At 51.8% G+C, this 24,332-nt stretch overlaps 1 protein-coding gene across 1 annotated transcript in view; it reads left to right on the top strand.

The window, feature by feature from the left end:
- The window catches only part of LOC116938363 (uncharacterized), a gene marked incomplete at its 5' end in the record, with an annotated part of 45,760 nt that overhangs the window by 8,445 nt on the left and 12,983 nt on the right, over positions 1–24,332 (top strand). The window contains 4 exons of the mRNA XM_076056463.1: positions 1,476–1,580; positions 8,053–8,137; positions 13,872–13,949; positions 23,384–23,482. Coding sequence (XP_075912578.1) covers positions 1,476–1,580; positions 8,053–8,137; positions 13,872–13,949; positions 23,384–23,482 — 367 coding nt within the window. The remainder of the gene's footprint in view (positions 1–1,475; positions 1,581–8,052; positions 8,138–13,871; positions 13,950–23,383; positions 23,483–24,332) is intronic.

Here is a 24,332-nt window from a genome sequence, read left to right as displayed (position 1 = left end):
ACAACAACCACAACCAATACCATCACAACTACCATCACCGCCACTACCACCACTACCACCACCACCACAACCACCACTACCACCACTACCATCACCACCACTACCACCACTACCACCACCACCACAACTACCACTACCACCACTACCATCACCACCACTACCACCACTACCATCACCACCACAACAACCACAACCAATACCATCACAACTACCATCACCGCCACTACCACCACTACCACCACTACCACCACAACTACCAACAACCAAAACCACTACCATCACCACCACTACCATCACTACCATCACCACCACAACAACCACAACCAATACCATCACAACTACCATCACCGCCACTACCACCACTACCACCACTACCACCACAACTACCAACAACCAAAACCACTACCATCACCACCACTACCATCACTACCATCACCACCACAACAACCACAACCAATACCATCACAACTACCATCACCGCCACTACCACCACTACCATCACCACCACAACAACCACAACCAATACCATCACAACTACCATCACCGCCACTACCACCACTACCACCACTACCACCACAACTACCAACAACCAAAACCACTACCATCACCACCACTACCATCACTACCATCACCACCACAACAACCACAACCAATACCATCACAACTACCATCACCGCCACTACCACCACTACCATCACCACCACAACAACCACAACCAATACCATCACAACTACCATCACCGCCACTACCACCACTACCACCACCACCACCACAACTACCACTACCACCACTACCATCACCACCACTACCACCACTACCATCACCACCACAACAACCACAACCAATACCATCACAACTACCATCACCGCCACTACCACCACTACCATCACCACCACAACAACCACAACCAATACCATCACAACTACCATCACCGCCACTACCACCACTACCACCACCACCACCACAACTACCACTACCACCACTACCATCACCACCACTACCACCACTACCATCACCACCACAACAACCACAACCAATACCATCACAACTACCATCACCGCCACTACCACCACTACCATCACCACCACAACAACCACAACCAATACCATCACAACTACCATCACCGCCACTACCATCACTACCATCACCACCACAACAACCACAACCAATACCATCACAACTACCATCACCGCCACTACCACCACTACCACCACCACCACAACCACCACTACCACCACCACTTCCTCTACCCCTCCCCTCAGGAGGGATCACTGAGCCCGCCCCCCCCTCCTCCCCCCACCCCCACTCCCCCCACCCCCCACCCCCACTTCCCCTCCCCCCTCCACCCCCACTCCCCCCCGCCCCTCCTCCCCCCTCCTCCCTCCCCCCCACCCCACCTCCACCCCCCACCCTCACTTCCCCCCGCCCCCTTTCCCCTCCACCCCCCACCCCCCCCACCCCCCACCCCTGTGCAGCCGTGCGGCAGACTTGCTGATGAGCGTGAGGCTCCCTCACCCTCACCCACGCTCGCCTCCCTCACCCTCACCAACGTGACCGCTGTGCACAACTACGCAGCAGCGGTGAGCTCCAGCGCCGACCATCATCATCAACAGCATCATCATCAGTAGCATCATCAGCATCATCAGCAGCAGCATCATCATCAGTACCATCAGCAGCAGCAGCATCAGTATCATCAGCAGCAGCATCAGCAGCAGCAGCATCAGCAGCAGCAGCAGCATCATCAGCAGTATCATCACCAGCATCATCTTCATCATCAGTAGCAGCAGCATCAGCAGCAGCATCAGCATCATCAGTAGCAGCATGAGCAGCAGCATCTTCATCATCATTAGCAGCATCATCAGCAGCATCAGCATCATCATCAGCAGCATAAGCAGCAGCATCATCATCAACAGCAGCAACACCATCAGCACCATCAGCAGCAGCATCAACAGATGTATCCCTGCCTGTGTGTATAGCTGTGTGTAGTGGTGTGTGTGTGTGTGTGTCCGTGGTTTACGTGGTTTAGTGTTAATTTATTGAAGGTGGAGGGGTTACCAGCCCCTCGCACTCGTCCAGAGAGGCTGCCACTCCTCTGTCGGGAGCTGGACCGGTACCTCCTGGATCTCTGTGGCATTCAGGAGGTCTGGTGGACCGGTTCTGGCTCCTGCCACCATGAGGGGTGGACAGTCTTCTACTCGGGGCAGCAGACTGCCAAACAACAGGGAGTGGCTCTTCTTCTGAATAAAATAATTAAGGGGGCGTGGGAGCGTGACGGTGAGGTGTGGGAAGCTGTAAGCCCCAGGCTGCTTTGGGCTCGCCTTCCCATCAACCGGAGGCGAGGAGTGGTGGTCGTGGTTACTTATGCTCCCACCGAAGACGAACATCCGTGGAGGGATGCAGGCAAGGCCGATGAGTCAGATGCCTTCTATGACCTCCTGTCACAGGTGCTGGCTAAAGTGGCCCCTCGGGATAGAGTCATCATGTTGGGTGACTTCAATGCCCAAGTTGGTCACGATGCTGGCACCTGGTCTGGAGTGATTGGAGGGCATGGGCCAGATCAGCTCAATAACAATGGCAGGAGGCTGCTAGATTTTTGTGCAGCCCATGGGCTTGTAATTACCAACACGCTGTTCTGGCATCGGCGCATCCACACAACATCATGGATGCATGCCGGGTCCAAGCAAGAACATCTGCTGGACTACATAGTGACGGACCAGCGGATGCAAACCCATGTCCTTGACACCAGGACCTACCGTGTGAGCTGATCTGCCCTCTGACCATCGACTAGTCATCTGTAAGATGCGCCTGCCATTCTTCCGCTCCGGTGGTGGGTGTACACCCAGGACCCCATTCCAACCTAAATTGACCTGTTCTCAGTTATCTGATGAAAGTTGCAAGCGAGAATTTCATCATCGCTTGCGGCTGGGGTTGGCGTCGTCCCCCACTCCTCCTGATGTCGAGGGTAAATGGGCGAGATTTAGGACTGTGACTCATGCAGCTGCAATGGCTGCTTTGGGTACGCGGTCCAGACCTCCCCAGAGATCCTGGCTGACAGGAGGTGTTCAGGGTGGTTAAGAAAAAGCAACAGGCCCACTCTAATCGTCTACAGCATCCCACGTCAGAGAATGAGGAGGCTTACCGCAGCCTTCGCTCGGATGTTCGGAGAGCCATGAGGCGCTGCAAGGATGGGTGGTGGTCGCGGGTTGCTGAGGAGATGGAGTCTGCCTCAATGGCCCGCGATCACAAATCCCTATTTAACTCCATCAAAAAAGTAACCTGCAGCGACACACCTATTACCATCATTAGGGGAAAGAACGGTGATCCAATCTCCAACCCCCAGGAACAGGTTTGCAGATTTGCTAAGCATTTCTGTGAGGTCCTGGGGGAGGGGGAATTCCTCAGCCTGGAAAACATCGTGGCACAAAGTGGGGATGACCCTGCTGAGGCTGCGGTGCCTCAAATATTGGAGGAGGAATTCATCCCCTGTGAGTAGCTGGCTGAGGTGCCATCCGTTGAGGAAGTACTGAAGGCGATCCGGAGTCTGAGACCAGGAAAGGCACCAGGCAGAGATGATCTCCCAAGCGAAATGCTGAGGGAGGGTGGCGTTTGTGCACAGACTGCCCTATATGACATCATAACAGTCTGGGCCACTGGACGGGTTCCGCAGGATTGGAAGGATGCCCTGGTGGTCCCCCTCTTTAAGAAGGTGGACCGCACAGACTGTAACAACTACAGGGGCATCTCACTCCTCAGTGTGAGGCCGGGAAAGGTCCTGGCAAGGATTATTCAACATCGCCTTGTTAGGCATGCTGAGGAGAGGCTTGCGGTGCCCCAATGCGGTTTCAGGAAAGGGCGGTCCTGCACAGATGCCATTTTTTCTGTCTGTCTGCTACAGCAGAGGTTTAGGGAATTCCAAGAAGACCTACATCTCTGCTTTATTGACCTGGTCAAGGCCTATGATACCATCAGTAGGCCTGGGCTCTGGGTTGTTCTTCATGCTTTCGGAGTCCCTGACCCTCTGCTCACGCTCATTAAGGACCTTCATGATGGTGAGCAGGCCCGGGTAAAACTACGTGGCCGGGAGTCAGAGCCATTCCCTGTACATCTTGGGGTGCGGCAGGGATGTCCTCTGGCTCCCACATTATTTAACATCTATTTTGACCACGTAGTTTGTGAAGCCTTCAATAGCTGTACTGGGGGAATCTCCATATGGTACACATATAATGGGAGGCTAATCGATGCCCGGGTGCGGTCAAGGGATGGCTCCCTATTGCTCAACCACGTTATGTATGCTGATGATTTGGTAATAGCTGCTCAGTCAGAGGAGGAGTTGGAGATGCTGCTGCTGAGACTGGAGCGTGCCACTAAGAGGTGGGGCCTTACCATCAGCCCCACCAAAACTAAGCACCTGCCTGGGTATTTTGTACCATCGGACACTCCACCCCCACAACTCCCAATCGGTGATGGGGCAGTTGTGTAGAGAGTGGAGAGTTTCCCATACCTGGGCAGTGTGCTTATGACTGGCTCCAGTTTAACAGTATAGATCTCACTCCGAATCAGTCGAGCGGCAATATCTTTTCATCGGTTACGTAACGCTGTGTGGAAGCTACCTTGTCTGTCGCTCCGCACTAAGCTTCAGGTCTTCTCGGCCACAGTCATTCCCTCCCTTCTCTACGCTTGCGAAACGTGGACCCCCCTAATGGAACATCTTCGCCGGTTAGAAACATTTAGGCTGGCCTGCCTACGATCCATCCTGGGTTTAACCAGACTGGATTGTGTGAGGAGCTCACAAATCCTTGAAAGATCTGGGCAGGGTCCCATCGGTGAGCTCCTCCGGCAGGCAAGGCTGCGATGGCTGGGTCATGTAGCCCGCATGCCCAGCCACCGGATGCCGAAACAGCTTTTGTTTGGCCGGATTGAGGGGGCTAAGCGGGCGCGGCACGGGCTAGAGAAGAGATGGAGTGATGTGGTACAGGAGGACGTGGAGCTGAGTGGACTTGCCGATGACTGGTACCAGCGGTGTCAAGATCGGCCTCTGTGGAGGAGGCTCGTGAAGGATGCTACTGGGCAGTTGGAGGCAGTCGCCCTCCAACAACAACGGAGGGCGGAGGAGCGACGCTCAGAACAACGAGCGGAGCGCCGTGTGGCTAAAGCACAGCAGGTTGGCACAGTAGGGGGCACAGGTGGTGCATCAGCCAGTCATCTCAGTCAGTCGACCCGTGGCACCTGGGTCTGCCCCGTGACCTCCTGCCAGCGGGCGTTCGACACTTCACGTGGCCTCAGGGTGCACATAGCCTGGCACAAGCGTCGTGGTGATGTCACCGCCACTTAGTGGCGAATGGCGGTTGTTGTTGTTGTCTATGTAGTGTGTGTGTGTAGTGTGTGTGTGTCCGTGTGTGCGTGCAGTGTGTGTCTGTGTAGTGTGTGTGTAATGTGTGTGTGTGTGTCCGTGTGTGTGCGTGCCGTGTGTGTCTGTGTAGTGTGTGTGTAATGTGTGTGCGTGCAGTGTGTGTCTGTGTATTGTGTGTGTAATGTGTGTGCGTGCAGTGTGTGTCTGTGTATTGTGTGTGTAATGTGATGTTTGTCCGTGTGTGTGCGTGCAGTGTGTGTGTGTGGTGTGTGTGTGTGTGTAATGTGTGTGCGTGCAGTGTGTGTGTAGTGTGTGTGTGTAATGTGTGTGTGTGTGTCCTTGTGTGTGCGTGCAGTGTGTGTCTGTGTAGTATGTGTGTGTGTGTAATGTGTGTGTGTGTAATGTGTGTGCGTGCAGTGTGTGTGTGTAGTGTGTGTGTGTAGTGTGTGTGTGTAATGTGTGTGTGTGTAGTGTGTGTGTGTAGTGTGTGTGTGTAACGTGTGTGTGTGTAATGCGTGTGTGTGTAGTGTGTGTGTGTAATGTGTGTGTGTAATGTGTGTGTGTAATGCGTGTGTGTGTAATGTGTGTGTGTAATGTGTGTGTGTAATGTGTGTGTGTGGTGTGTGTGTGTAATGTGTATGTGTGTGTAATGTGTGTGTGTAGTGTGTGTGTGTAATGTGTGTGTGTAATGTGTGTGTGTCTGTGTAGTATGTGTGTGTGTGTAATGTGTGTGTGTCTGTGTAGTATGTGTGTGTGTGTAGTGTGTGTGTGTAATGTGTGTGTGTGTCCGTGTGTGTGTGTGTAATGTGTGTGTGTAGTGTGTGTGTGTGTAATGTGTGTGTGTGTGTTGTGTGTGTAGTGTGTGTGTGTAGTATGTGTGTGTGTGTAGTATGTGTGTGTGTGTAATGTGTGTGTGTAGTGTGTGTGTGTAATGTGTGTGTGTGTGTTGTGTGTGTAGTGTGTGTGTGTAGTATGTGTGTGTGTGTAGTATGTGTGTGTGTGTATGTAGTGTGTGTGTAGTGTGTGTGTGTAGTATGTGTGTGTGTGTAGTATGTGTGTGTGTAGTGTGTGTGTGTAATGTGTGTGTGTCCGTGTGTGTGTAATGTGTGTGTGTGTAGTGTGTGTGTGTAATGTGTGTGTGTGTAATGTGTGTAATGTGTGTGTGTAATGTGTGTGTGTGTAATGTGTGTGTAATGTGTGTGTGTGTAATGTGTGTGTGTGTAGTGTGTGTAGTGTGTAATGTGTGTGTGTGTGTAATGTGTGTGTGTGTGTAGTGTGTGTGTAATGTGTGTAGTGTGTGTGTGTGTAATGTGTGTGTGTAGTGTGTGTGTGTAATGTGTGTGTGTGTGTAGTGTGTGTGTGTAATGTGTGTGTGTAATGTGTGTGTGTCTGTGTAGTATGTGTGTGTGTGTAATGTGTGTGTGTCTGTGTAGTATGTGTGTGTGTGTAGTGTGTGTGTGTAATGTGTGTGTGTCCGTGTGTGTGTGTGTGTAATGTGTGTGTGTAGTGTGTGTGTGTAATGTGTGTGTGTGTGTGTTGTGTGTGTAGTGTGTGTGTGTAGTGTGTGTGTGTAGTGTGTGTGTGTAATGTGTGTGTGTCTGTGTAGTATGTGTGTGTGTAGTGTCTGTGTGTAATGTGTGTGTAGTGTGTGTGTGTAATGTGTGTCCTTGTGTGTGTGTAATGTGTGTGTGTGTAGTGTGTGTAGTGTGTGTGTGTAGTATGTGTGTGTGTAGTGTGTGTAGTGTGTGCGTATGTAATGTGTGTGTAGTGTGTGTGTAGTGTGTAGTGTAATGTGTGTGTCCTTGTGTGTGTGTAATGTGTGTGTGTAGTGTGTGTGTAATGTGTGTGTGTGTAATGTGTGTGTGTGTAATGTGTGTGTGTGTGTAATGTGTGTGTGTGTGTAATGTGTGTGTGTGTAATGTGTGTGTGTAATGTGTGTGTGTGTGTGTGTAATGTGTGTGTGTGTGTAATGTGTGTGTAATGTGTGTGTGTGTGTAATGTGTGTGTGTGTGTAATGTGTGTGTGTGTGTAATGTGTGTGTGTGTGTAATGTGTGTGTGTGTGTAATGTGTGTGTGTGTGTGTAATGTTTGTGTGTGTGTAATGTGTGTGTGTGTAATATGTGTGTGTGTGTAATGTGTGTGTGTGTGTGTAATGTGTGTGTGTGTAATGTGTGTGTGTGTGTGTAATGGGTGTGTGTGTGTAATGTGTGTGTGTGTGTGTGTAATGTGTGTGTGTGTGTAATGTGTGTGTGTGTAATGTGTGTGTGTGTGTAATGTGTGTGTGTGTGTGTAATGTGTGTGTGTGTGTAATGTGTGTGTGTGTGTAATGTGTGTGTGTGTGTAATGTGTGTGTGTGTAATGTGTGTGTGTGTGTAATGTGTGTGTGTGTAATGTGTGTGTGTGTGTAATGTGTGTGTGTGTGTAATGTGTGTGTGTGTGTAATGTGTGTGTGTGTAATGTGTGTGTGTGTAATGTGTGTGTGTGTAATGTGTGTGTGTGTGTAATGTGTGTGTGTATGTAATGTGTGTGTGTGTGTAATGTGTGTAATGTGTGTGTGTGTAATGTGTGTAATGTGTGTGTGTAATGTGTGTAATGTGTGTGTGTAATGTGTGTAATGTGTGTGTGTAATGTGTAATGTGTGTGTGTAATGTGTGTAATGTGTGTGTGTAATGTGTAATGTGTGTCCTTGTGTGTGCGTGCAGTGTGTGCGAGGGCAGGAGAGCGTGGAGTTTGATGATCTCAGTGCGTCCTTCCGGAGCCTCTACAACTCGGTGTTTGGCCTCAGTGGTGAGTGTCACTGTCAGTGGTGAGTGACACTCTTAGTGGTGAGTGTCACTCTCAGTGGTGAGTGACTCAGTGGTGAGTGTCACTCTCAGTGGTGAGTGTCACTCTTAGTGGTGAGTGTCACTGTCAGTGGTGAGTGTCACTCTCAGTGGTGAGTGACTCAGTGGTGAGTGTCACTCTCAGTGGTGAGTGTCACTCTCAATGGTGAGTGTCACTGTCAGTGGTGAGTGTCACTCTCAGTGGTGAGTGTCACTCTCAGTGGTGAGTGTCACTGTCAGTGGTGAGTGTCTCTCTCAGTGGTGAGTGTCACTCTCAGTGGTGAGTGTCTCTCTCAGTGGTGAGTGTCTCTCTCAGTGGTGAGTGTCTCAGTGGTGAGTGTCACTCTCAGTGGTGAGTGTCACTCTCAGTGGTGAGTGTCTCAGTGGTGAGTGTCACTGTCAGTGGTGAGTGACACTCTTAGTGGTGAGTGTCACTCTCAGTGGTGAGTGACTCAGTGGTGAGTGTCACTCTCAGTGGTGAGTGTCACTCTCAATGGTGAGTGTCACTGTCAGTGGTGAGTGTCACTCTCAGTGGTGAGTGTCACTGTCAGTGGTGAGTGTCTCTCTCAGTGGTGAGTGTCACTCTCAGTGGTGAGTGTCTCTCTCAGTGGTGAGTGTCTCTCTCAGTGGTGAGTGTCTCAGTGGTGAGTGTCACTCTCAGTGGTGAGTGTCACTCTCAGTGGTGAGTGTCTCAGTGGTGAGTGTCACTGTCAGTGGTGAGTGTCACTGTCAGTGGTGAGTGACACTCTCAGTGGTGAGTGTCACTGTCAGTGGTGAGTGTCACTGTCAGTGGTGAGTGACTCAGTGGTGAGTGACTCAGTGGTGAGTGACTCAGTGGTGAGTGTCACTCTAAGTGGTGAGTGACTCAGTGGTGAGTGTCACTCTCAATGGTGAGTGTCACTCTCAGTGGTGAGTGTCACTCTCAGTGGTGAGTGTCACTCTCAGTGGTGAGTGTCACTCTCAGTGGTGAGTGACTCAGTGGTGAGTGTCACTCTCAGTGGTGAGTGTCACTGTCAGTGGTGAGTGTCACTCTCAGTGGTGAGTGTCACTCTCAGTGGTGAGTGACTCAGTGGTGAGTGACTCAGTGGTGAGTGACTCAGTGGTGAGTGTCACTCTCAGTGGTGAGTGACTCAGTGGTGAGTGTCACTCTCAGTGGTGAGTGTCACTCTCAGTGGTGAGTGTCTCAGTGGTGAGTGTCACTCTCAGTGGTGAGTGTCGCTCTCAGTGGTGAGTGTCACTCTCAGTGGTGAGTGACTCAGTGGTGAGTGTCACTCTTAGTGGTGAGTGTCACTGTCAGTGGTGAGTGTCACTGTCAGTGGTGAGTGTCTCAGTGGTGAGTGTCTCAGTGGTGAGTGTCACTCTCAGTGGTGAGTGTCACTCTCAATGGTGAGTGTCACTCTTAGTGGTGAGTGTCTCAGTGGTGAGTGACTCAGTGGTGAGTGTCACTCTTAGTGGTGAGTGACTCAGTGGTGAGTGTCACTCTCAGTGGTGAGTGTCACTCTCAGTGGTGAGTGTCACTCTCAGTGGTGAGTGTCACTCTCAGTGGTGAGTGTCACTGTCAGTGGTGAGTGTCACTCTCAGTGGTGAGTGTCACTCTCAGTGGTGAGTGTCTCTCTCAGTGGTGAGTGTCTCAGTGGTGAGTGTCACTCTCAGTGGTGAGTGACTCAGTGGTGAGTGTCTCTCTCAGTGGTGAGTGTCACTCTCAGTGGTGAGTGTCACTGTCAGTGGTGAGTGTCACTGTCAGTGGTGAGTGTCACTCTCAGTGGTGAGTGACTCAGTGGTGAGTGTCTCTCTCAGTGGTGAGTGTCTCTCTCAGTGGTGAGTGACTCAGTGGTGAGTGTCACTGTCAGTGGTGAGTGTCTCAGTGGTGAGTGTCACTCTTAGTGGTGAGTGTCACTCTCAGTGGTGAGTGTCACTCATAGTGGTGAGTGTCACTCTCAGTGGTGAGTGTCTCAGTGGTGAGTGTCACTGTCAGTGGTGAGTGTCACTGTCAGTGGTGAGTGTCTCAGTGGTGAGTGTCACTCTCAGTGGTGAGTGTCACTCTTAGTGGTGAGTGTCACTGTCAGTTGTGAGTGTCACTCTCAGTGGTGAGTGTCACTGTCAGTGGTGAGTGTCACTCTCAGTGGTGAGTGACTCAGTGGTGAGTGTCACTCTTAGTGGTGAGTGTCACTCTCAGTGGTGAGTGTCACTCTCAGTGGTGAGTGACTCAGTGGTGAGTGTCTCTCTCAGTGGTGAGTGTCTCTCTCAGTGGTGAGTGACTCAGTGGTGAGTGTCTCAGTGGTGAGTGTCTCAGTGGTGAGTGTCACTCTCAGTGGTGAGTGTCACTCTCAGTGGTGAGTGTCACTCTCAGTGGTGAGTGACTCAGTGGTGAGTGTCACTGTCAGTGGTGAGTGTCACTCTCAGTGGTGAGTGTCACTCTCAGTGGTGAGTGTCACTCTTAGTGGTGAGTGTCACTCTCAATGGTGAGTGTCACTCTCAGTGGTGAGTGTCACTCTCAGTGGTGAGTGTCACTCTCAGTGGTGAGTGACTCAGTGGTGAGTGTCACTCTCAGTGGTGAGTGTCACTCTTAGTGGTGAGTGTCACTCTCAATGGTGAGTGTCACTCTCAGTGGTGAGTGTCACTCTCAGTGGTGAGTGACTCAGTGGTGAGTGTCACTCTCAATGGTGAGTGTCACTCTCAGTGGTGAGTGTCACTCTCAGTGGTGAGTGACTCAGTGGTGAGTGACACTCACCCACTCTCCCCCCACTCTCCCAACCACCCTCTCTCTCACCCACACTCACCCACCCACACTCTCCCTCACCCACACTCACCCACCCACACTCTCTCTCACCCACACTCTCTCTCACCCACACTCTCTCTCCCACACTCTCTCTCACCCACTCTCTCTCACCCACACTCTCTCACGCACACTCTCTCTCACCCACACTCTCTCTCACCCACACTCTCTCTCACCCACTCTCTCTCTCACCCACACTCACCCACACTCTCTCTCACCCACACTCTCTCACCCACTCTCTCTCTCACCCACACTCTCTCTCACCCACACTCTCTCTCACCCACACTCTCTCTCACCCACACTCTCTCACCCACACTCTCTCTCACCCACCCTCTCTCTCACCCACACTCTCTCTCACCCACACTCTCTCTCTCACCCACACTCTCTCTCACCCACTCTCTCTCTCACCCACACTCACCCACACTCTCTCTCTCACCCACACTCTCTCACCCACACTCTCTCACCCACACTCTCTCTCACCCACACTCTCTCTCACCCACTCTCTCTCTCACCCACACTCACCCACACTCTCTCTCACCCACACTCTCTCACCCACTCTCTCTCTCACCCACACTCTCTCTCACCCACACTCTCTCACCCACACTCTCTCTCACCCACACTCTCTCACCCACACTCTCTCTCACCCACCCTCTCTCTCACCCACACTCTCTCTCACCCACACTCTCTCTCACCCACACTCTCTCTCACCCACTCTCTCTCTCACCCACACTCACCCACACTCTCTCTCTCACCCACACTCTCTCTCACCCACACTCTCTCTCTCACCCACACTCTCTCACCCACACTCTCTCACCCACACTCTCTCACCCAGACTCTCTCTCACCCACACTCTCTCTCACCCACACTCTCTCTCACCCACACTCTCTCTCACCCACACTCTCTCTCTCACCCACACTCACCCATACTCTCTCTCACCCACACTCTCTCTCTCACCCACACTCACCCACACTCTCTCTCACCCACACTCTCTCTCACCCACACTCTCTCTCATCCACACTCTCTCACCCACACTCTCTCTCTCACCCACACTCTCTCTCACCCACACTCCCTCCCACTCTCTCACCCACACTCTCTCTCTCCCACACTCTCTCACCCACACTCTCTCTCTCACCCACACTCTCTCTCACCCACACTCCCTCCCACTCTCTCACCCACACTCTCTCTCACCCACCCTCTCTCTCACCCACACTCTCTCTCACCCACACTCTCTCTCATCCACACTCTCTCACCCACACTCTCTCTCTCACCCACACTCTCTCTCACCCACACTCACCCACACTCTCTCTCACCCACTCTCTCTCTCACCCACTCTCTCTCACCCACACTCTCTCACCCACACTCTCTCTCTCACCCACACTCTCTCACCCACACTCTCTCTCACCCACTCTCCCACCCTCTCTCTCACCCACACTCTCTCTCACCCACACTCTCTCTCACCCACACTCTCTCACCCACACTCTCTCTCTCACCCACACTCTCTCTCACCCACACTCCCTCCCACTCTCTCTCCCACACTCTCTCTCTCCCACACTCTCTCACCCACCCTCTCTCTCACCCACACTCTCTCTCACCCACACTCTCTCTCACCCACACTCTCTCTCACCCACACTCTCTCACCCACACTCTCTCACCCACACTCTCTCTCACCCACACTCTCTCACCCACACTCTCTCTCACCCACTCTCCCACCCTCTCTCTCACCCACACTCTCTCTCACCCACACTCTCTCACCCACACTCTCTCTCACCCACACTCTCTCACCCACACTCTCTCTCTTCCACACTCTCTCTCACCCACACTCTCTCTCTCCCACACTCTATCTCACCCACACTCTCTCTCACCCACACTCTCTCACCCACACTCTCTCTCTCCCACACTCTCTCTCACCCACTCTCTCTCACCCACACTCTCTCTCACCCACACTCTCTCTCACCCACTCTCTCTCTCACCCACACTCACCCACCCACACTCTCTCTCACCCACACTCTCTCACCCACACTCTCTCACCCACACTCTCTCTCACCCACACTCTCTCTCCCACACTCTCTCTCACCCACACTCTCTCTCACCCACACTCTCTCACCCACACTCTCTCACCCACACTCTCTCTCACCCACACTCTCTCACCCACACTCTCTCTCACCCACTCTCCCACCCTCTCTCTCACCCACACTCTCTCTCACCCACACTCTCTCACCCACACTCTCTCTCACCCACACTCTCTCACCCACACTCTCTCTCTCTTCCACACTCTCTCTCACCCACACTCTCTCTCTCCCACACTCTATCTCACCCACACTCTCTCTCACCCACACTCTCTCACCCACACTCTCTCTCACCCACACTCTCTCACCCACACACTCTCTCTTCCACACTCTCTCTCACCCACACTCTCTCTCTCCCACACTCTATCTCACCCACACTCTCTCTCACCCACACTCTCTCACCCACACTCTCTCTCTCCCACACTCTCTCTCACCCACTCTCTCTCACCCACACTCTCTCTCACCCACACTCTCTCTCACCCACTCTCTCTCTCACCCACACTCACCCACCCACACTCTCTCTCACCCACACTCTCTCACCCACACTCTCTCACCCACACTCTCTCTCCCACACTCTCTCTCACCCACACTCTCTCTCACCCACACTCTCTCACCCACACTCTCTCACCCACACTCTCTCTCACCCACACTCTCTCACCCACACTCTCTCTCACCCACTCTCCCACCCTCTCTCTCACCCACACTCTCTCTCACCCACACTCTCTCACCCACACTCTCTCTCACCCACACTCTCTCACCCACACTCTCTCACCCACACTCTCTCTCACCCACACTCTCTCCCACTCCTCCCCCACTCTCCCACCCACACTCTCTCTCATCCCCTGGTGTGCCCCCAGCGCTGATCGACTCCGGCACCGTCGATGCAGCAGCAGGAGCAGGAGCAGCAGCAGCAGCAGGAGCAGCAGCAGGTGGTGGTGAGTGTGGAACACGACTCTCTGTGTCTCTGTGTCTCTCTGTGTCTCTGTGTCTCACTGTGTCTCTGTGTCTCACTGTGTCTCTGTGTCTCTCTGTGTCTCTGTGTCTCACTGTGTCTCACTGTGTTACTGTGTCTCTGTGTCTCTCTGTGTCTCTGTGTCCCACTGTGTCTCTGTGCCTCTCTGTGTCTCTGTGTCTCACTGTGTCTCTGTGTCTCTCTGTGTCTCTGTGTCTCACTGTGTCTCTGTGTCTCACTGTGTCTCTGTGTCTCACTGTGTCTGTGTGTCTCACTGTGTCTCACTGTGTTACTGTGTCTCTGTGTCTCTCTGTGTCTCTGTGTCTCACTGTGTCTCTGTGTCTCACTGTGTCTCACTGTGTTGCTGTGTCTCTGTGTCTCACTGTGTCTCTGTGTCTCACTGTGTCTCTCTGTGTCTCTCTGTGTCTCTGTGTGTCTCTCTGTGTCTCTGTGTGTCTCTCTGTGTCTCTGTGTCTCTGTGTCTCACTGTGTCTCTGTGTCTCTGTGTCTCTCTGTGTCTCTGTGTCTCACTGTATCTCTGTGTCTCTCTGTGTCTCTTTGTCTCTGTGTCTCGCTGGGTCTCTGTGTCTCTCTGTGTCTCACTCTCCCTGTGTCTCTGTGTCTCTCTGTGTCTCTCTGTGTCTCACCGTGTCTCACTGTGTCTCTCTGTGTCTCTGTGTCTCTCTGTGTCTCACTCTCCCTGTGTCTCTGTGTCTCTGTGTCTCTCTGTGTCTCTCTGTGTCTCACTGTGTCTCACTGTGTCTCTCTGTGTCTCTGTGTCTCACTGTGTCTCACTGTGTTACTGTGTCTCTGTGTCTCACTGTGTCTCTGTGTCTCACTGTGTCTCTGTGTCTCTGTGTCTCTCTGTGTCTCTGTGTCTCACTGTGTCTCACTGTGTTACTGTGTCTCTGTGTCTCTCTGTGTCTCTGTGTCTCACTGTGTCTCTGTGCCTCTCTGTGTCTCTGTGTCTCACTGTGTCTCTGTGTCTCTCTGTGTCTCTGTGTCTCACTGTGTCTCTGTGTCTCACTGTGTCTCTGTGTCTCACTGTGTCTCACTGTGTTACTGTGTCTCTGTGTCTCTCTGTGTCTCTGTGTCTCACTGTGTCTCTGTGTCTCACTGTGTCTCACTGTGTTACTGTGTCTCTGTGTCTCACTGTGTCTCTGTGTCTCACTGTGTCTCTCTGTGTCTCTGTGTGTCTCTCTGTGTCTCACTGTGTCTCTGTGTCTCACTGTGTCTCTGTGTCTCTCTGTGTCTCTTTGTCTCTGTGTCTCGCTGGGTCTCTGTGTCTCTCTGTGTCTCACTCTCCCTGTGTCTCTGTGTCTCTGTGTCTCTCTGTGTCTCTCTGTGTCTCACCGTGTCTCACTGTGTCTCTCTGTGTCTCTGTGTCTCTCTGTGTCTCACTCTCCCTGTGTCTCTGTGTCTCTGTGTCTCTCTGTGTCTCTCTGTGTCTCACTGTGTCTCACTGTGTCTCTCTGTGTCTCTGTGTCTCACTGTGTCTCACTGTGTTACTGTGTCTCTGTGTCTCACTGTGTCTCTGTGTCTCACTGTGTCTCTCTGTGTCTCTCTGTGTCTGTGTGTCTCTCTGTGTCTCTCTGTGTCTCTGTGTCTCTGTGTCTCACTGTGTCTCTGTGATTCTGTGTCTCTCTGTGTCTCTGTGTCTCACTGTATCTCTGTGTCTCTCTGTGTCTCTTTGTCTCTGTGTCTCGCTGGGTCTCTGTGTCTCTCTGTGTCTCACTCTCCCTGTGTCTCTGTGTCTCTGTGTCTCTCTGTGTCTCTCTGTGTCTCACCGTGTCTCACTGTGTCTCTCTGTGTCTCTGTGTCTCTCTGTGTCTCACTCTCCCTGTGTCTCTGTGTCTCTGTGTCTCTCTGTGTCTCTCTGTGTCTCACTGTGTCTCACTGTGTCTCTCTGTGTCTCTGTGTCTCACTGTATCTCTGTGTCTCTCTGTGTCTCTTTGTCTCTGTGTCTCACTGTATCTCTGTGTCTCTCTGTGTCTCTCTGTGTCTCTGTGTCTCTCTGTGTCTCTGTGTCTCACTGTGTCTCTGTGTCTCTGTGTCTCACTGTGTCTCACTGTGTTACTGTGTCTCTCTATGTCTCTGTGTCTCACTGTGTCTCTGTGTCTCTGTGTCTCACTGTGTCTCACTGTGTTACTGTGTCTCTGTGTCTCTCTGTGTCTCTGTGTCTCACTGTGTCTCTGTGTCTCTGTGTCTCACTGTGTCTCACTGTGTTACTGTGTCTCTGTGTCTCACTGTGTCTCTGTGTCTCACTGTGTCTCTCTGTGTCTCTCTGTGTCTCTGTGTCTCTCTGTGTCTCTGTGTCTCTCTCTGTCTCTGTGTCTCTGTGTCTCACTGTGTCTCTGTGTCTCTCTGTGTCTTACTGTGTCACTGTGTCTCTGTGTCTCACTGCGTCTCTGTGTCTCTCTGTGTCTCTCTGTGTCTCTTTGTCTCTGTGTCTCACTGTGTCTCACTGTGTCCCACTGTGTCACTGTGTCTCTGTGTCTCTCTGTGTCTCTGTGTCTCTGTGTCTCTCTGTGTCTCCCTGTGTCTCTGTGTCTCTTTGTGTCTCACTCTCCCTGTGTCTCTGTGTCTCACTGTGTCTCACTGTGTCTCTCTGTGTCTCTTTGTCTCTGTGTCTCTCTGTGTCTCTGTGTCTCTCTGTGTCTCTCCTTGTCTCTGTGTCTCTGTGTCTCACTGTGTCTCTGTGTCTCTCTGTGTCTCTCTGTGTCTCTGTGTCTCTGTGTCTCTCTGTGTCTCTGTGTCTCACTGTATCTCTGTGTCTCTCTGTGTCTCTTTGTCTCTATGTCTCGCTGGGTCTCTGTGTCTCTCTGTGTCTCCCTGTGTCTCTGTGTCTCTCTGTGTCTCACTGTGTCTCTGTGTCTCTCTGTGTCTCTCTGTGTCTCTGTGTCTCTCTGTGTCTCTCTGTGTCTCTCTCTGTCTCTCTGTCTCTGTGTCTCTGTGTCTCTCTGTGTCTTACTGTGTCACTGTGTCTCTGTGTCTCACTGTGTCTCTGTGTCTCTCTGTGTCTCTCTGTGTCTCTTTGTCTCTGTGTCTCACTGTGTCTCACTGTGTCTCACTGTGTCACTGTGTCTCTGTGTCTCTCTGTGTCTCTGTGTCTCTGTGTCTCGCTGGGTCTCTGTGTCTCTCTGTGTCTCCCTGTGTCTCTGTGTCTCTCTGTGTCTCACTCTCCCTGTGTCTCTGTGTCTCTGTGTCTCACTGTGTCTCACTGTGTCTCTCTGTGTCTCTTTGTCTCTGTGTCTCTCTGTGTCTCACTGTGTCTCACTGTGTCTCAGTGTCTCACTGTCTCACTGTGTCTCACTGTGTCTCAGTGTCTCTCTGTGTCTCTGTGTCTCTGTGTCTCACTGTATCTCTGTGTCTCTCTGTGTTTCTGTGTCTCACTGTATCTCTGTGCCTCACTGTATCTCTGTGTCTCTCTGTGTCTCACCGTGTCTCACTGTGTCTATCTGTGTCTCTGTGTCTCTCTGTGTCTCACTCTCCCTGTGTCTCTGTGTCTCTGTGTCTCTCTGTGTCTCTCTGTGTCTCACTGTGTCTCACTGTGTCTCTCTGTGTCTCTGTGTCTCACTGTGTCTCACTGTGTTACTGTGTCTCTGTGTCTCACTGTGTCTCTGTGTCTCACTGTGTCTCTCTGTGTCTCTCTGTGTCTGTGTGTCTCTCTGTGTCTCTCTGTGTCTCTGTGTCTCTGTGTCTCACTGTGTCTCTGTGTTTCTGTGTCTCTCTGTGTCTCTGTGTCTCACTGTATCTCTGTGTCTCTCTGTGTCTCTTTGTCTCTGTGTCTCGCTGGGTCTCTGTGTCTCTCTGTGTCTCACTCTCCCTGTGTCTCTGTGTCTCTCTGTGTCTCTCTGTGTCTCACCGTGTCTCACTGTGTCTCTCTGTGTCTCTGTGTCTCTCTGTGTCTCACTCTCCCTGTGTCTCTGTGTCTCTCTGTGTCTCTCTGTGTCTCACTGTGTCTCACTGTGTCTCTCTGTGTCTCTGTGTCTCACTGTATCTCTGTGTCTCTCTGTGTCTCTTTGTCTCTGTGTCTCACTGTATCTCTGTGTCTCTCTGTGTCTCTCTGTGTCTCTGTGTCTCTCTGTGTCTCTGTGTCTCACTGTGTCTCTGTGTCTCTGTGTCTCACTGTGTCTCACTGTGTTACTGTGTCTCTCTATGTCTCTGTGTCTCACTGTGTCTCTGTGTCTCTGTGTCTCACTGTGTCTCACTGTGTTACTGTGTCTCTGTGTCTCTCTGTGTCTCTGTGTCTCACTGTGTCTCTGTGTCTCTGTGTCTCACTGTGTCTCACTGTGTTACTGTGTCTCTGTGTCTCACTGTGTCTCTGTGTCTCACTGTGTCTCTCTGTGTCTCTCTGTGTCTCTGTGTCTCTCTGTGTCTCTGTGTCTCTCTCTGTCTCTGTGTCTCTGTGTCTCACTGTGTCTCTGTGTCTCTCTGTGTCTTACTGTGTCACTGTGTCTCTGTGTCTCACTGCGTCTCTGTGTCTCTCTGTGTCTCTCTGTGTCTCTTTGTCTCTGTGTCTCACTGTGTCTCACTGTGTCCCACTGTGTCACTGTGTCTCTGTGTCTCTCTGTGTCTCTGTGTCTCTGTGTCTCTCTGTGTCTCCCTGTGTCTCTGTGTCTCTTTGTGTCTCACTCTCCCTGTGTCTCTGTGTCTCACTGTGTCTCACTGTGTCTCTCTGTGTCTCTTTGTCTCTGTGTCTCTCTGTGTCTCTGTGTCTCTCTGTGTCTCTCCTTGTCTCTGTGTCTCTGTGTCTCACTGTGTCTCTGTGTCTCTCTGTGTCTCTCTGTGTCTCTCTGTGTCTCTGTGTCTCTGTGTCTCTCTGTGTCTCTGTGTCTCACTGTATCTCTGTGTCTCTCTGTGTCTCTTTGTCTCTATGTCTCGCTGGGTCTCTGTGTCTCTCTGTGTCTCCCTGTGTCTCTGTGTCTCTCTGTGTCTCACTGTGTCTCTGTGTCTCTCTGTGTCTCTCTGTGTCTCTGTGTCTCTCTGTGTCTCTCTGTGTCTCTCTCTGTCTCTCTGTCTCTGTGTCTCACTGTGTCTCTGTGTCTCTCTGTGTCTTACTGTGTCACTGTGTCTCTGTGTCTCACTGTGTCTCTGTGTCTCTCTGTGTCTCTCTGTGTCTCTTTGTCTCTGTGTCTCACTGTGTCTCACTGTGTCTCACTATGTCACTGTGTCTCTGTGTCTCTCTGTGTCTCTGTGTCTCTGTGTCTCGCTGGGTCTCTGTGTCTCTCTGTGTCTCCCTGTGTCTCTGTGTCTCTCTGTGTCTCACTCTCCCTGTGTCTCTGTGTCTCTGTGTCTCACTGTGTCTCACTGTGTCTCTCTGTGTCTCTTTGTCTCTGTGTCTCTCTGTGTCTCACTGTGTCTCACTGTGTCTCAGTGTCTCACTGTCTCACTGTGTCTCACTGTGTCTCAGTGTCTCTCTGTGTCTCTGTGTCTCTGTGTCTCACTGTATCTCTGTGTCTCTCTGTGTTTCTGTGTCTCACTGTATCTCTGTGCCTCACTGTATCTCTGTGTCTCACTGTATCTCTGTGTCTCTCTGTGTCTCTTTGTCTCTGTGTCTCGCTGGGTCTCTGTGTCTCTCTGTGTCTCTTTGTCTCTGTGTCTCTCTGTGTCTCACTCTCCCTGTGTCTCTGTGTCTCTGTGTCTCTTTGTGTCTCACTGTATCTCTGTGTCTCTGTGTCTCTCTGTGTCTTTGTGTCTCACTGTATCTCTTTGTCTCTCTGTGTCTCTTTGTCTCTGTGTCTCGCTGGGTCTCTGTGTCTCTCTGTGTCTCACTCTCCCTGTGTCTCTGTGTCTCTGTGTCTCTCTGTGTCTCACTGTGTCTCTGTGTCTCTCTGTGTCTCTGTGTCTCTGTGTCTCTCTGTGTCTCTGTGTCTCACTGTGTCTCACTGTGTCTCTCTGTGTCTCTTTGTCTCTGTGTCTCTCTGTGTCTCTGTGTCTCTCTGTGTCTCTCCTTGTCTCTGTGTCTCTGTGTCTCACTGTGTCTCTGTGTCTCTCTGTGTCTCTCTGTGTCTCTGTGTCTCTGTGTCTCTCTGTGTCTCTGTGTCTCACTGTATCTCTGTGTCTCTCTGTGTCTCTTTGTCTCTATGTCTCGCTGGGTCTCTGTGTCTCTCTGTGTCTCCCTGTGTCTCTGTGTCTCTCTGTGTCTCACTGTGTCTCTGTGTCTCTCTGTGTCTCTCTGTGTCTCTGTGTCTCTCTGTGTCTCTCTGTGTCTCTCTCTGTCTCTCTGTCTCTGTGTCTCACTGTGTCTCTGTGTCTCTCTGTGTCTTACTGTGTCACTGTGTCTCTGTGTCTCACTGTGTCTCTGTGTCTCTCTGTGTCTCTCTGTGTCTCTTTGTCTCTGTGTCTCACTGTGTCTCACTGTGTCTCACTGTGTCACTGTGTCTCTGTGTCTCTCTGTGTCTCTGTGTCTCTGTGTCTCGCTGGGTCTCTGTGTCTCTCTGTGTCTCCCTGTGTCTCTGTGTCTCTCTGTGTCTCACTCTCCCTGTGTCTCTGTGTCTCTGTGTCTCACTGTGTCTCACTGTGTCTCTCTGTGTCTCTTTGTCTCTGTGTCTCTCTGTGTCTCACTGTGTCTCACTGTGTCTCAGTGTCTCACTGTCTCACTGTGTCTCACTGTGTCTCAGTGTCTCTCTGTGTCTCTGTGTCTCTGTGTCTCACTGTATCTCTGTGTCTCTCTGTGTTTCTGTGTCTCACTGTATCTCTGTGCCTCACTGTATCTCTGTGTCTCACTGTATCTCTGTGTCTCTCTGTGTCTCTTTGTCTCTGTGTCTCGCTGGGTCTCTGTGTCTCTCTGTGTCTCTTTGTCTCTGTGTCTCTCTGTGTCTCACTCTCCCTGTGTCTCTGTGTCTCTGTGTCTCTTTGTGTCTCACTGTATCTCTGTGTCTCTGTGTCTCTCTGTGTCTTTGTGTCTCACTGTATCTCTTTGTCTCTCTGTGTCTCTTTGTCTCTGTGTCTCGCTGGGTCTCTGTGTCTCTCTGTGTCTCACTCTCCCTGTGTCTCTGTGTCTCTGTGTCTCTCTGTGTCTCACTGTGTCTCTGTGTCTCTCTGTGTCTCTGTGTCTCTGTGTCTCTCTGTGTCTCTGTGTCTCACTGTATCTCTGTGTCTCTCTGTGTCTCTTTGTCTCTATGTCTCGCTGGGTCTCTGTGTCTCTCTGTGTGTCCCTGTGTCTCTGTGTCTCTCTGTGTGTCTCTGTGTCTCACTGTGTCTCTGTGTCTCTCTGTGTCTCTCTGTGTCTCTCTCTGTCTCTGTGTCTCTGTGTCTCACTGTGTCTCTGTGTCTCTCTGTGTCTCACTGTGTCACTGTGTCTCTGTGTCTCACTGTGTCTCTGTGTCTCTCTGTGTCTCTCTGTGTCTCTTTGTCTCTGTGTCTCACTGTGTCTCACTGTGTCTCACTGTGTCACTGTGTCTCTGTGTCTCTCTGTGTCTCTGTGTCTCTGTGTCTCGCTGGGTCTCTGTGTCTCTCTGTGTCTTCCTGTGTCTCTGTGTCTCTCTGTGTCTCACTCTCCCTGTGTCTCTGTCTCTCTGTGTCTCTCTGTGTCTCACTGTGTCTATGTGTCTCTCTGTGTCTCTGTGTCTCACTGTATCTCTGTGTCTCTCTGTGTCTCTGTGTCTCTGTGTCTCACTGTGTCTCACTGTGTCTCAGTGTCTCACTGTGTCTCTCTGTGTCTCTCTGTGTCTCTTTGTCTCACTGTATCTCTGTGTCTCTCTTTGTCTCACTGTATCTCTGTGTCTCTCTGTGTCTCACTGTGACTCTGTGTCTCTCTGTGTCTCTGTGTCTCACTGTGTCTCACTGTGTCTCAGTGTCTCACTGTGTCTCTCTGTGTCTCTCTGTGTCTCTCTGTCTCTGTGTCTCACTGTGTCTCTCTGTGTCTCTGTGTCTCACTGTGTCTCTCTGTGTCTCTTTGTCTCTGTGTCTCACTGTGTCACTGTGTCTCACTGTGTCTCTCTGTGTCTCTGTGTCGCTCTGTGTCTCTGTGTCTCTCTGTGTCTCTCTGTGTCTCTGTGACTCTCTGTGTATCTCACTGTGTCTCCCTGTGTCTCACTGTGTCTCCCTGTGTCTCTGTCTCACTGTGTCTCACTGTGTCTCACTGTGTCTCAGTGTCTCACTGTGTCTCACTGTCTCACTCTCTCTGTGTCTCTGTGTCTCTCTGTGTCTCTGTGACTCTCTGTGTATCTCACTGTGTCTCCCTGTGTCTCACTGTGTCTCCCTGTGTCTCTATCTCACTGTGTCTCACTGTGTCTCACTGTGTCTCAGTGTCTCACTGTGTCTCAGTGTCTCACTGTGTCTCACTCTCTATGTGTCTCTGTGTCTCACTCTCTCTTTGTCTCCGTGTCTCCGTTTCTCCGCGTCTCAGTATCTCTGCGTCTCACTGTGTCTCTCTGTGTCTCTCTGTGTCTCTCTGTCTCTGTGTCTCACTGTGTCTCTCTGTGTCTCTGTGTCTCTCTGTCTCTCTGTCTCTGTGTCTCTGTCTCTCTCTGTGCCTCTGAGTCTCACTTTCTCTGTGTCTCTGTGTCTGTCTGTGTCTCTGTGTCTCTCTGTGTCTTTCTCTGTGTGTTTGTCTGTGTCTCTGTGTCTCTACCACGATGTCTCTGTGTCTCTGTCGCTCTGTCTCAGTGTCTCTGTGTCTCAGTGTCTCTGTGTCTCACCCTCTCTGTGTCTCTGTGTCTCTGTGTCGCTCTGTCTCTGTGTCTCTCTGTCTCCGTGTCTCTCTGTGTCTCAGTGTCTCTGTGTCTCTACCACTGTCTCTCTGCGTCTCTCTGCATCTCTCTGCGTCTCTGTCTCTGTGTCTCTGTGTATCTCTGTCTCTCTGTGTCTCTGTGTCTCTCTGTGTCTTTACCACTGAGTCTCTGTGTCTCTACCACTGTCTCTCTGCGTCTCTCTGCGTCTCTGTGTCTCTGTGTATCTCTGTCTCTCTGTGTCTCTCTGTGTCTTTACCAGTGAGTCTCTGTGTCTCTGTGTCTCAGTGTCTCTGTGTCTCTGAGTCTCTGAGTCTCCGTGTATCCGTGTCTCTCTGTGTCCCAGTGTCTCAGTGTCTCAGTGTCTCTGTGTCTCTGAGTCTCTGAGTCTCCGTGTCTCTGTGTCTCCGTGTCTCTCTGTGTCTCTGTGTCTCTGTGTCTCTCTGTGTCTCTACCACTGTCTCTCTGCGTCTCTGTCTCTGTGTCTCTGTGTATCTCTGTCTCTCTGTGTCTTTGTGTCTTTGTCTCTCTGTGTCTTTACCACTGTCTCTCCGCGTCTCTCTGCGTCTCTGCGTCTCTGTGTCTCTGTGTATCTCTGTCTCTCTGTGTCTCTGTGTCTCTACCACTGTCTCTCTGCGTCTCTCTGCGTCTCTCTGCGTCTCTGTGTCTCTGTGTATCTCTGTCTCTCTGTGTCTCTCTGTGTCTTTACCACTGAGTCTCTGTGTCTCTACCACCGCCCCAGACTCCCCAGGACTTTCCTTCGACTGCCTCGAGTCATGGCCTTGCCCGGAGGCCTGGAGCCTGGCTGCCGGCAAGGCGAGCCAATCACACGACAGCACAGGTGACATACACGCAGTGCAGTACAACGTCGTCACACCATCCACAGTTACACGCGCGTACGCACACACGTACACAACAACAACAACCGCCATTCCCCACTAAGTGGCGGTGACGTCACCACGACGCTTGTGCCAGGCCACGTGCACCCTGAGGCCACGTGAAGTGTCGAACGCCCGCTGGCAGGAGGTCACGGGGCAGACCCAGCAGGTGCCACGGGTCGACTGACTGAGATGACTGGCTGATGCACCACCTGTGCCCCCTACTGTGCCAACCTGCTGTGCTTTAGCCACCCGGCGCTCCGCTCGTTGTTCTGAGCGTCGCTCCTCCGCCCTCCGTTGTTGTTGGAGGGCGACTGCCTCCAACTGCCCAGTAGCATCCTTCACGAGCCTCCTCCACAGAGGCCGATCTTGACACCGCTGGTACCGGTCATCGGCAAGTCCACTCAGCTCCACGTCCTCCTGTACCACATCACTCCATCTCTTCTCTAGCCCGTGCCGCGCCCGCTTAGCCCCCTCAATCCGGCCAAACAAAAGCTGTTTCGGCATGCGGTGGCTGGGCATGCGGGCTACATGACCCAGCCATCGCAGCCTTGCCCTGCCGGAGGAGCTCACCGATGGGACCCTGCCCAGATCTTTCAAGGATTTGTGAGCTCCTCACACAATCCAGTCTGGTTAAACCCCGGATGGATCGTAGGCAGGCTATCCTAAATGTTTCCAACCGGCGAAGATGTTCCATTAGGGGGGTCCACGTTTCGCAAGCGTAGAGAAGGGAGGGAATGACCGTGGCCGAGAACACCTGAAGCTTAGTGCGGAGCGACAGACCAGGTAGCTTCCACACAGCGTTACGCAACC

This window comes from Petromyzon marinus, chromosome 75 (genome assembly GCF_048934315.1).
Source record: "Petromyzon marinus isolate PM22_M1 ecotype Great Lakes invasive population chromosome 75, UKy_Petmar_22M1.pri1.0, whole genome shotgun sequence".
In the NCBI taxonomy this organism is placed as follows: Eukaryota; Metazoa; Chordata; class Hyperoartia; order Petromyzontiformes; family Petromyzontidae; genus Petromyzon; species Petromyzon marinus.
Note: the sequence above shows the minus strand (reverse complement) of the source record. Positions and strands in the feature narration are given on the sequence as shown.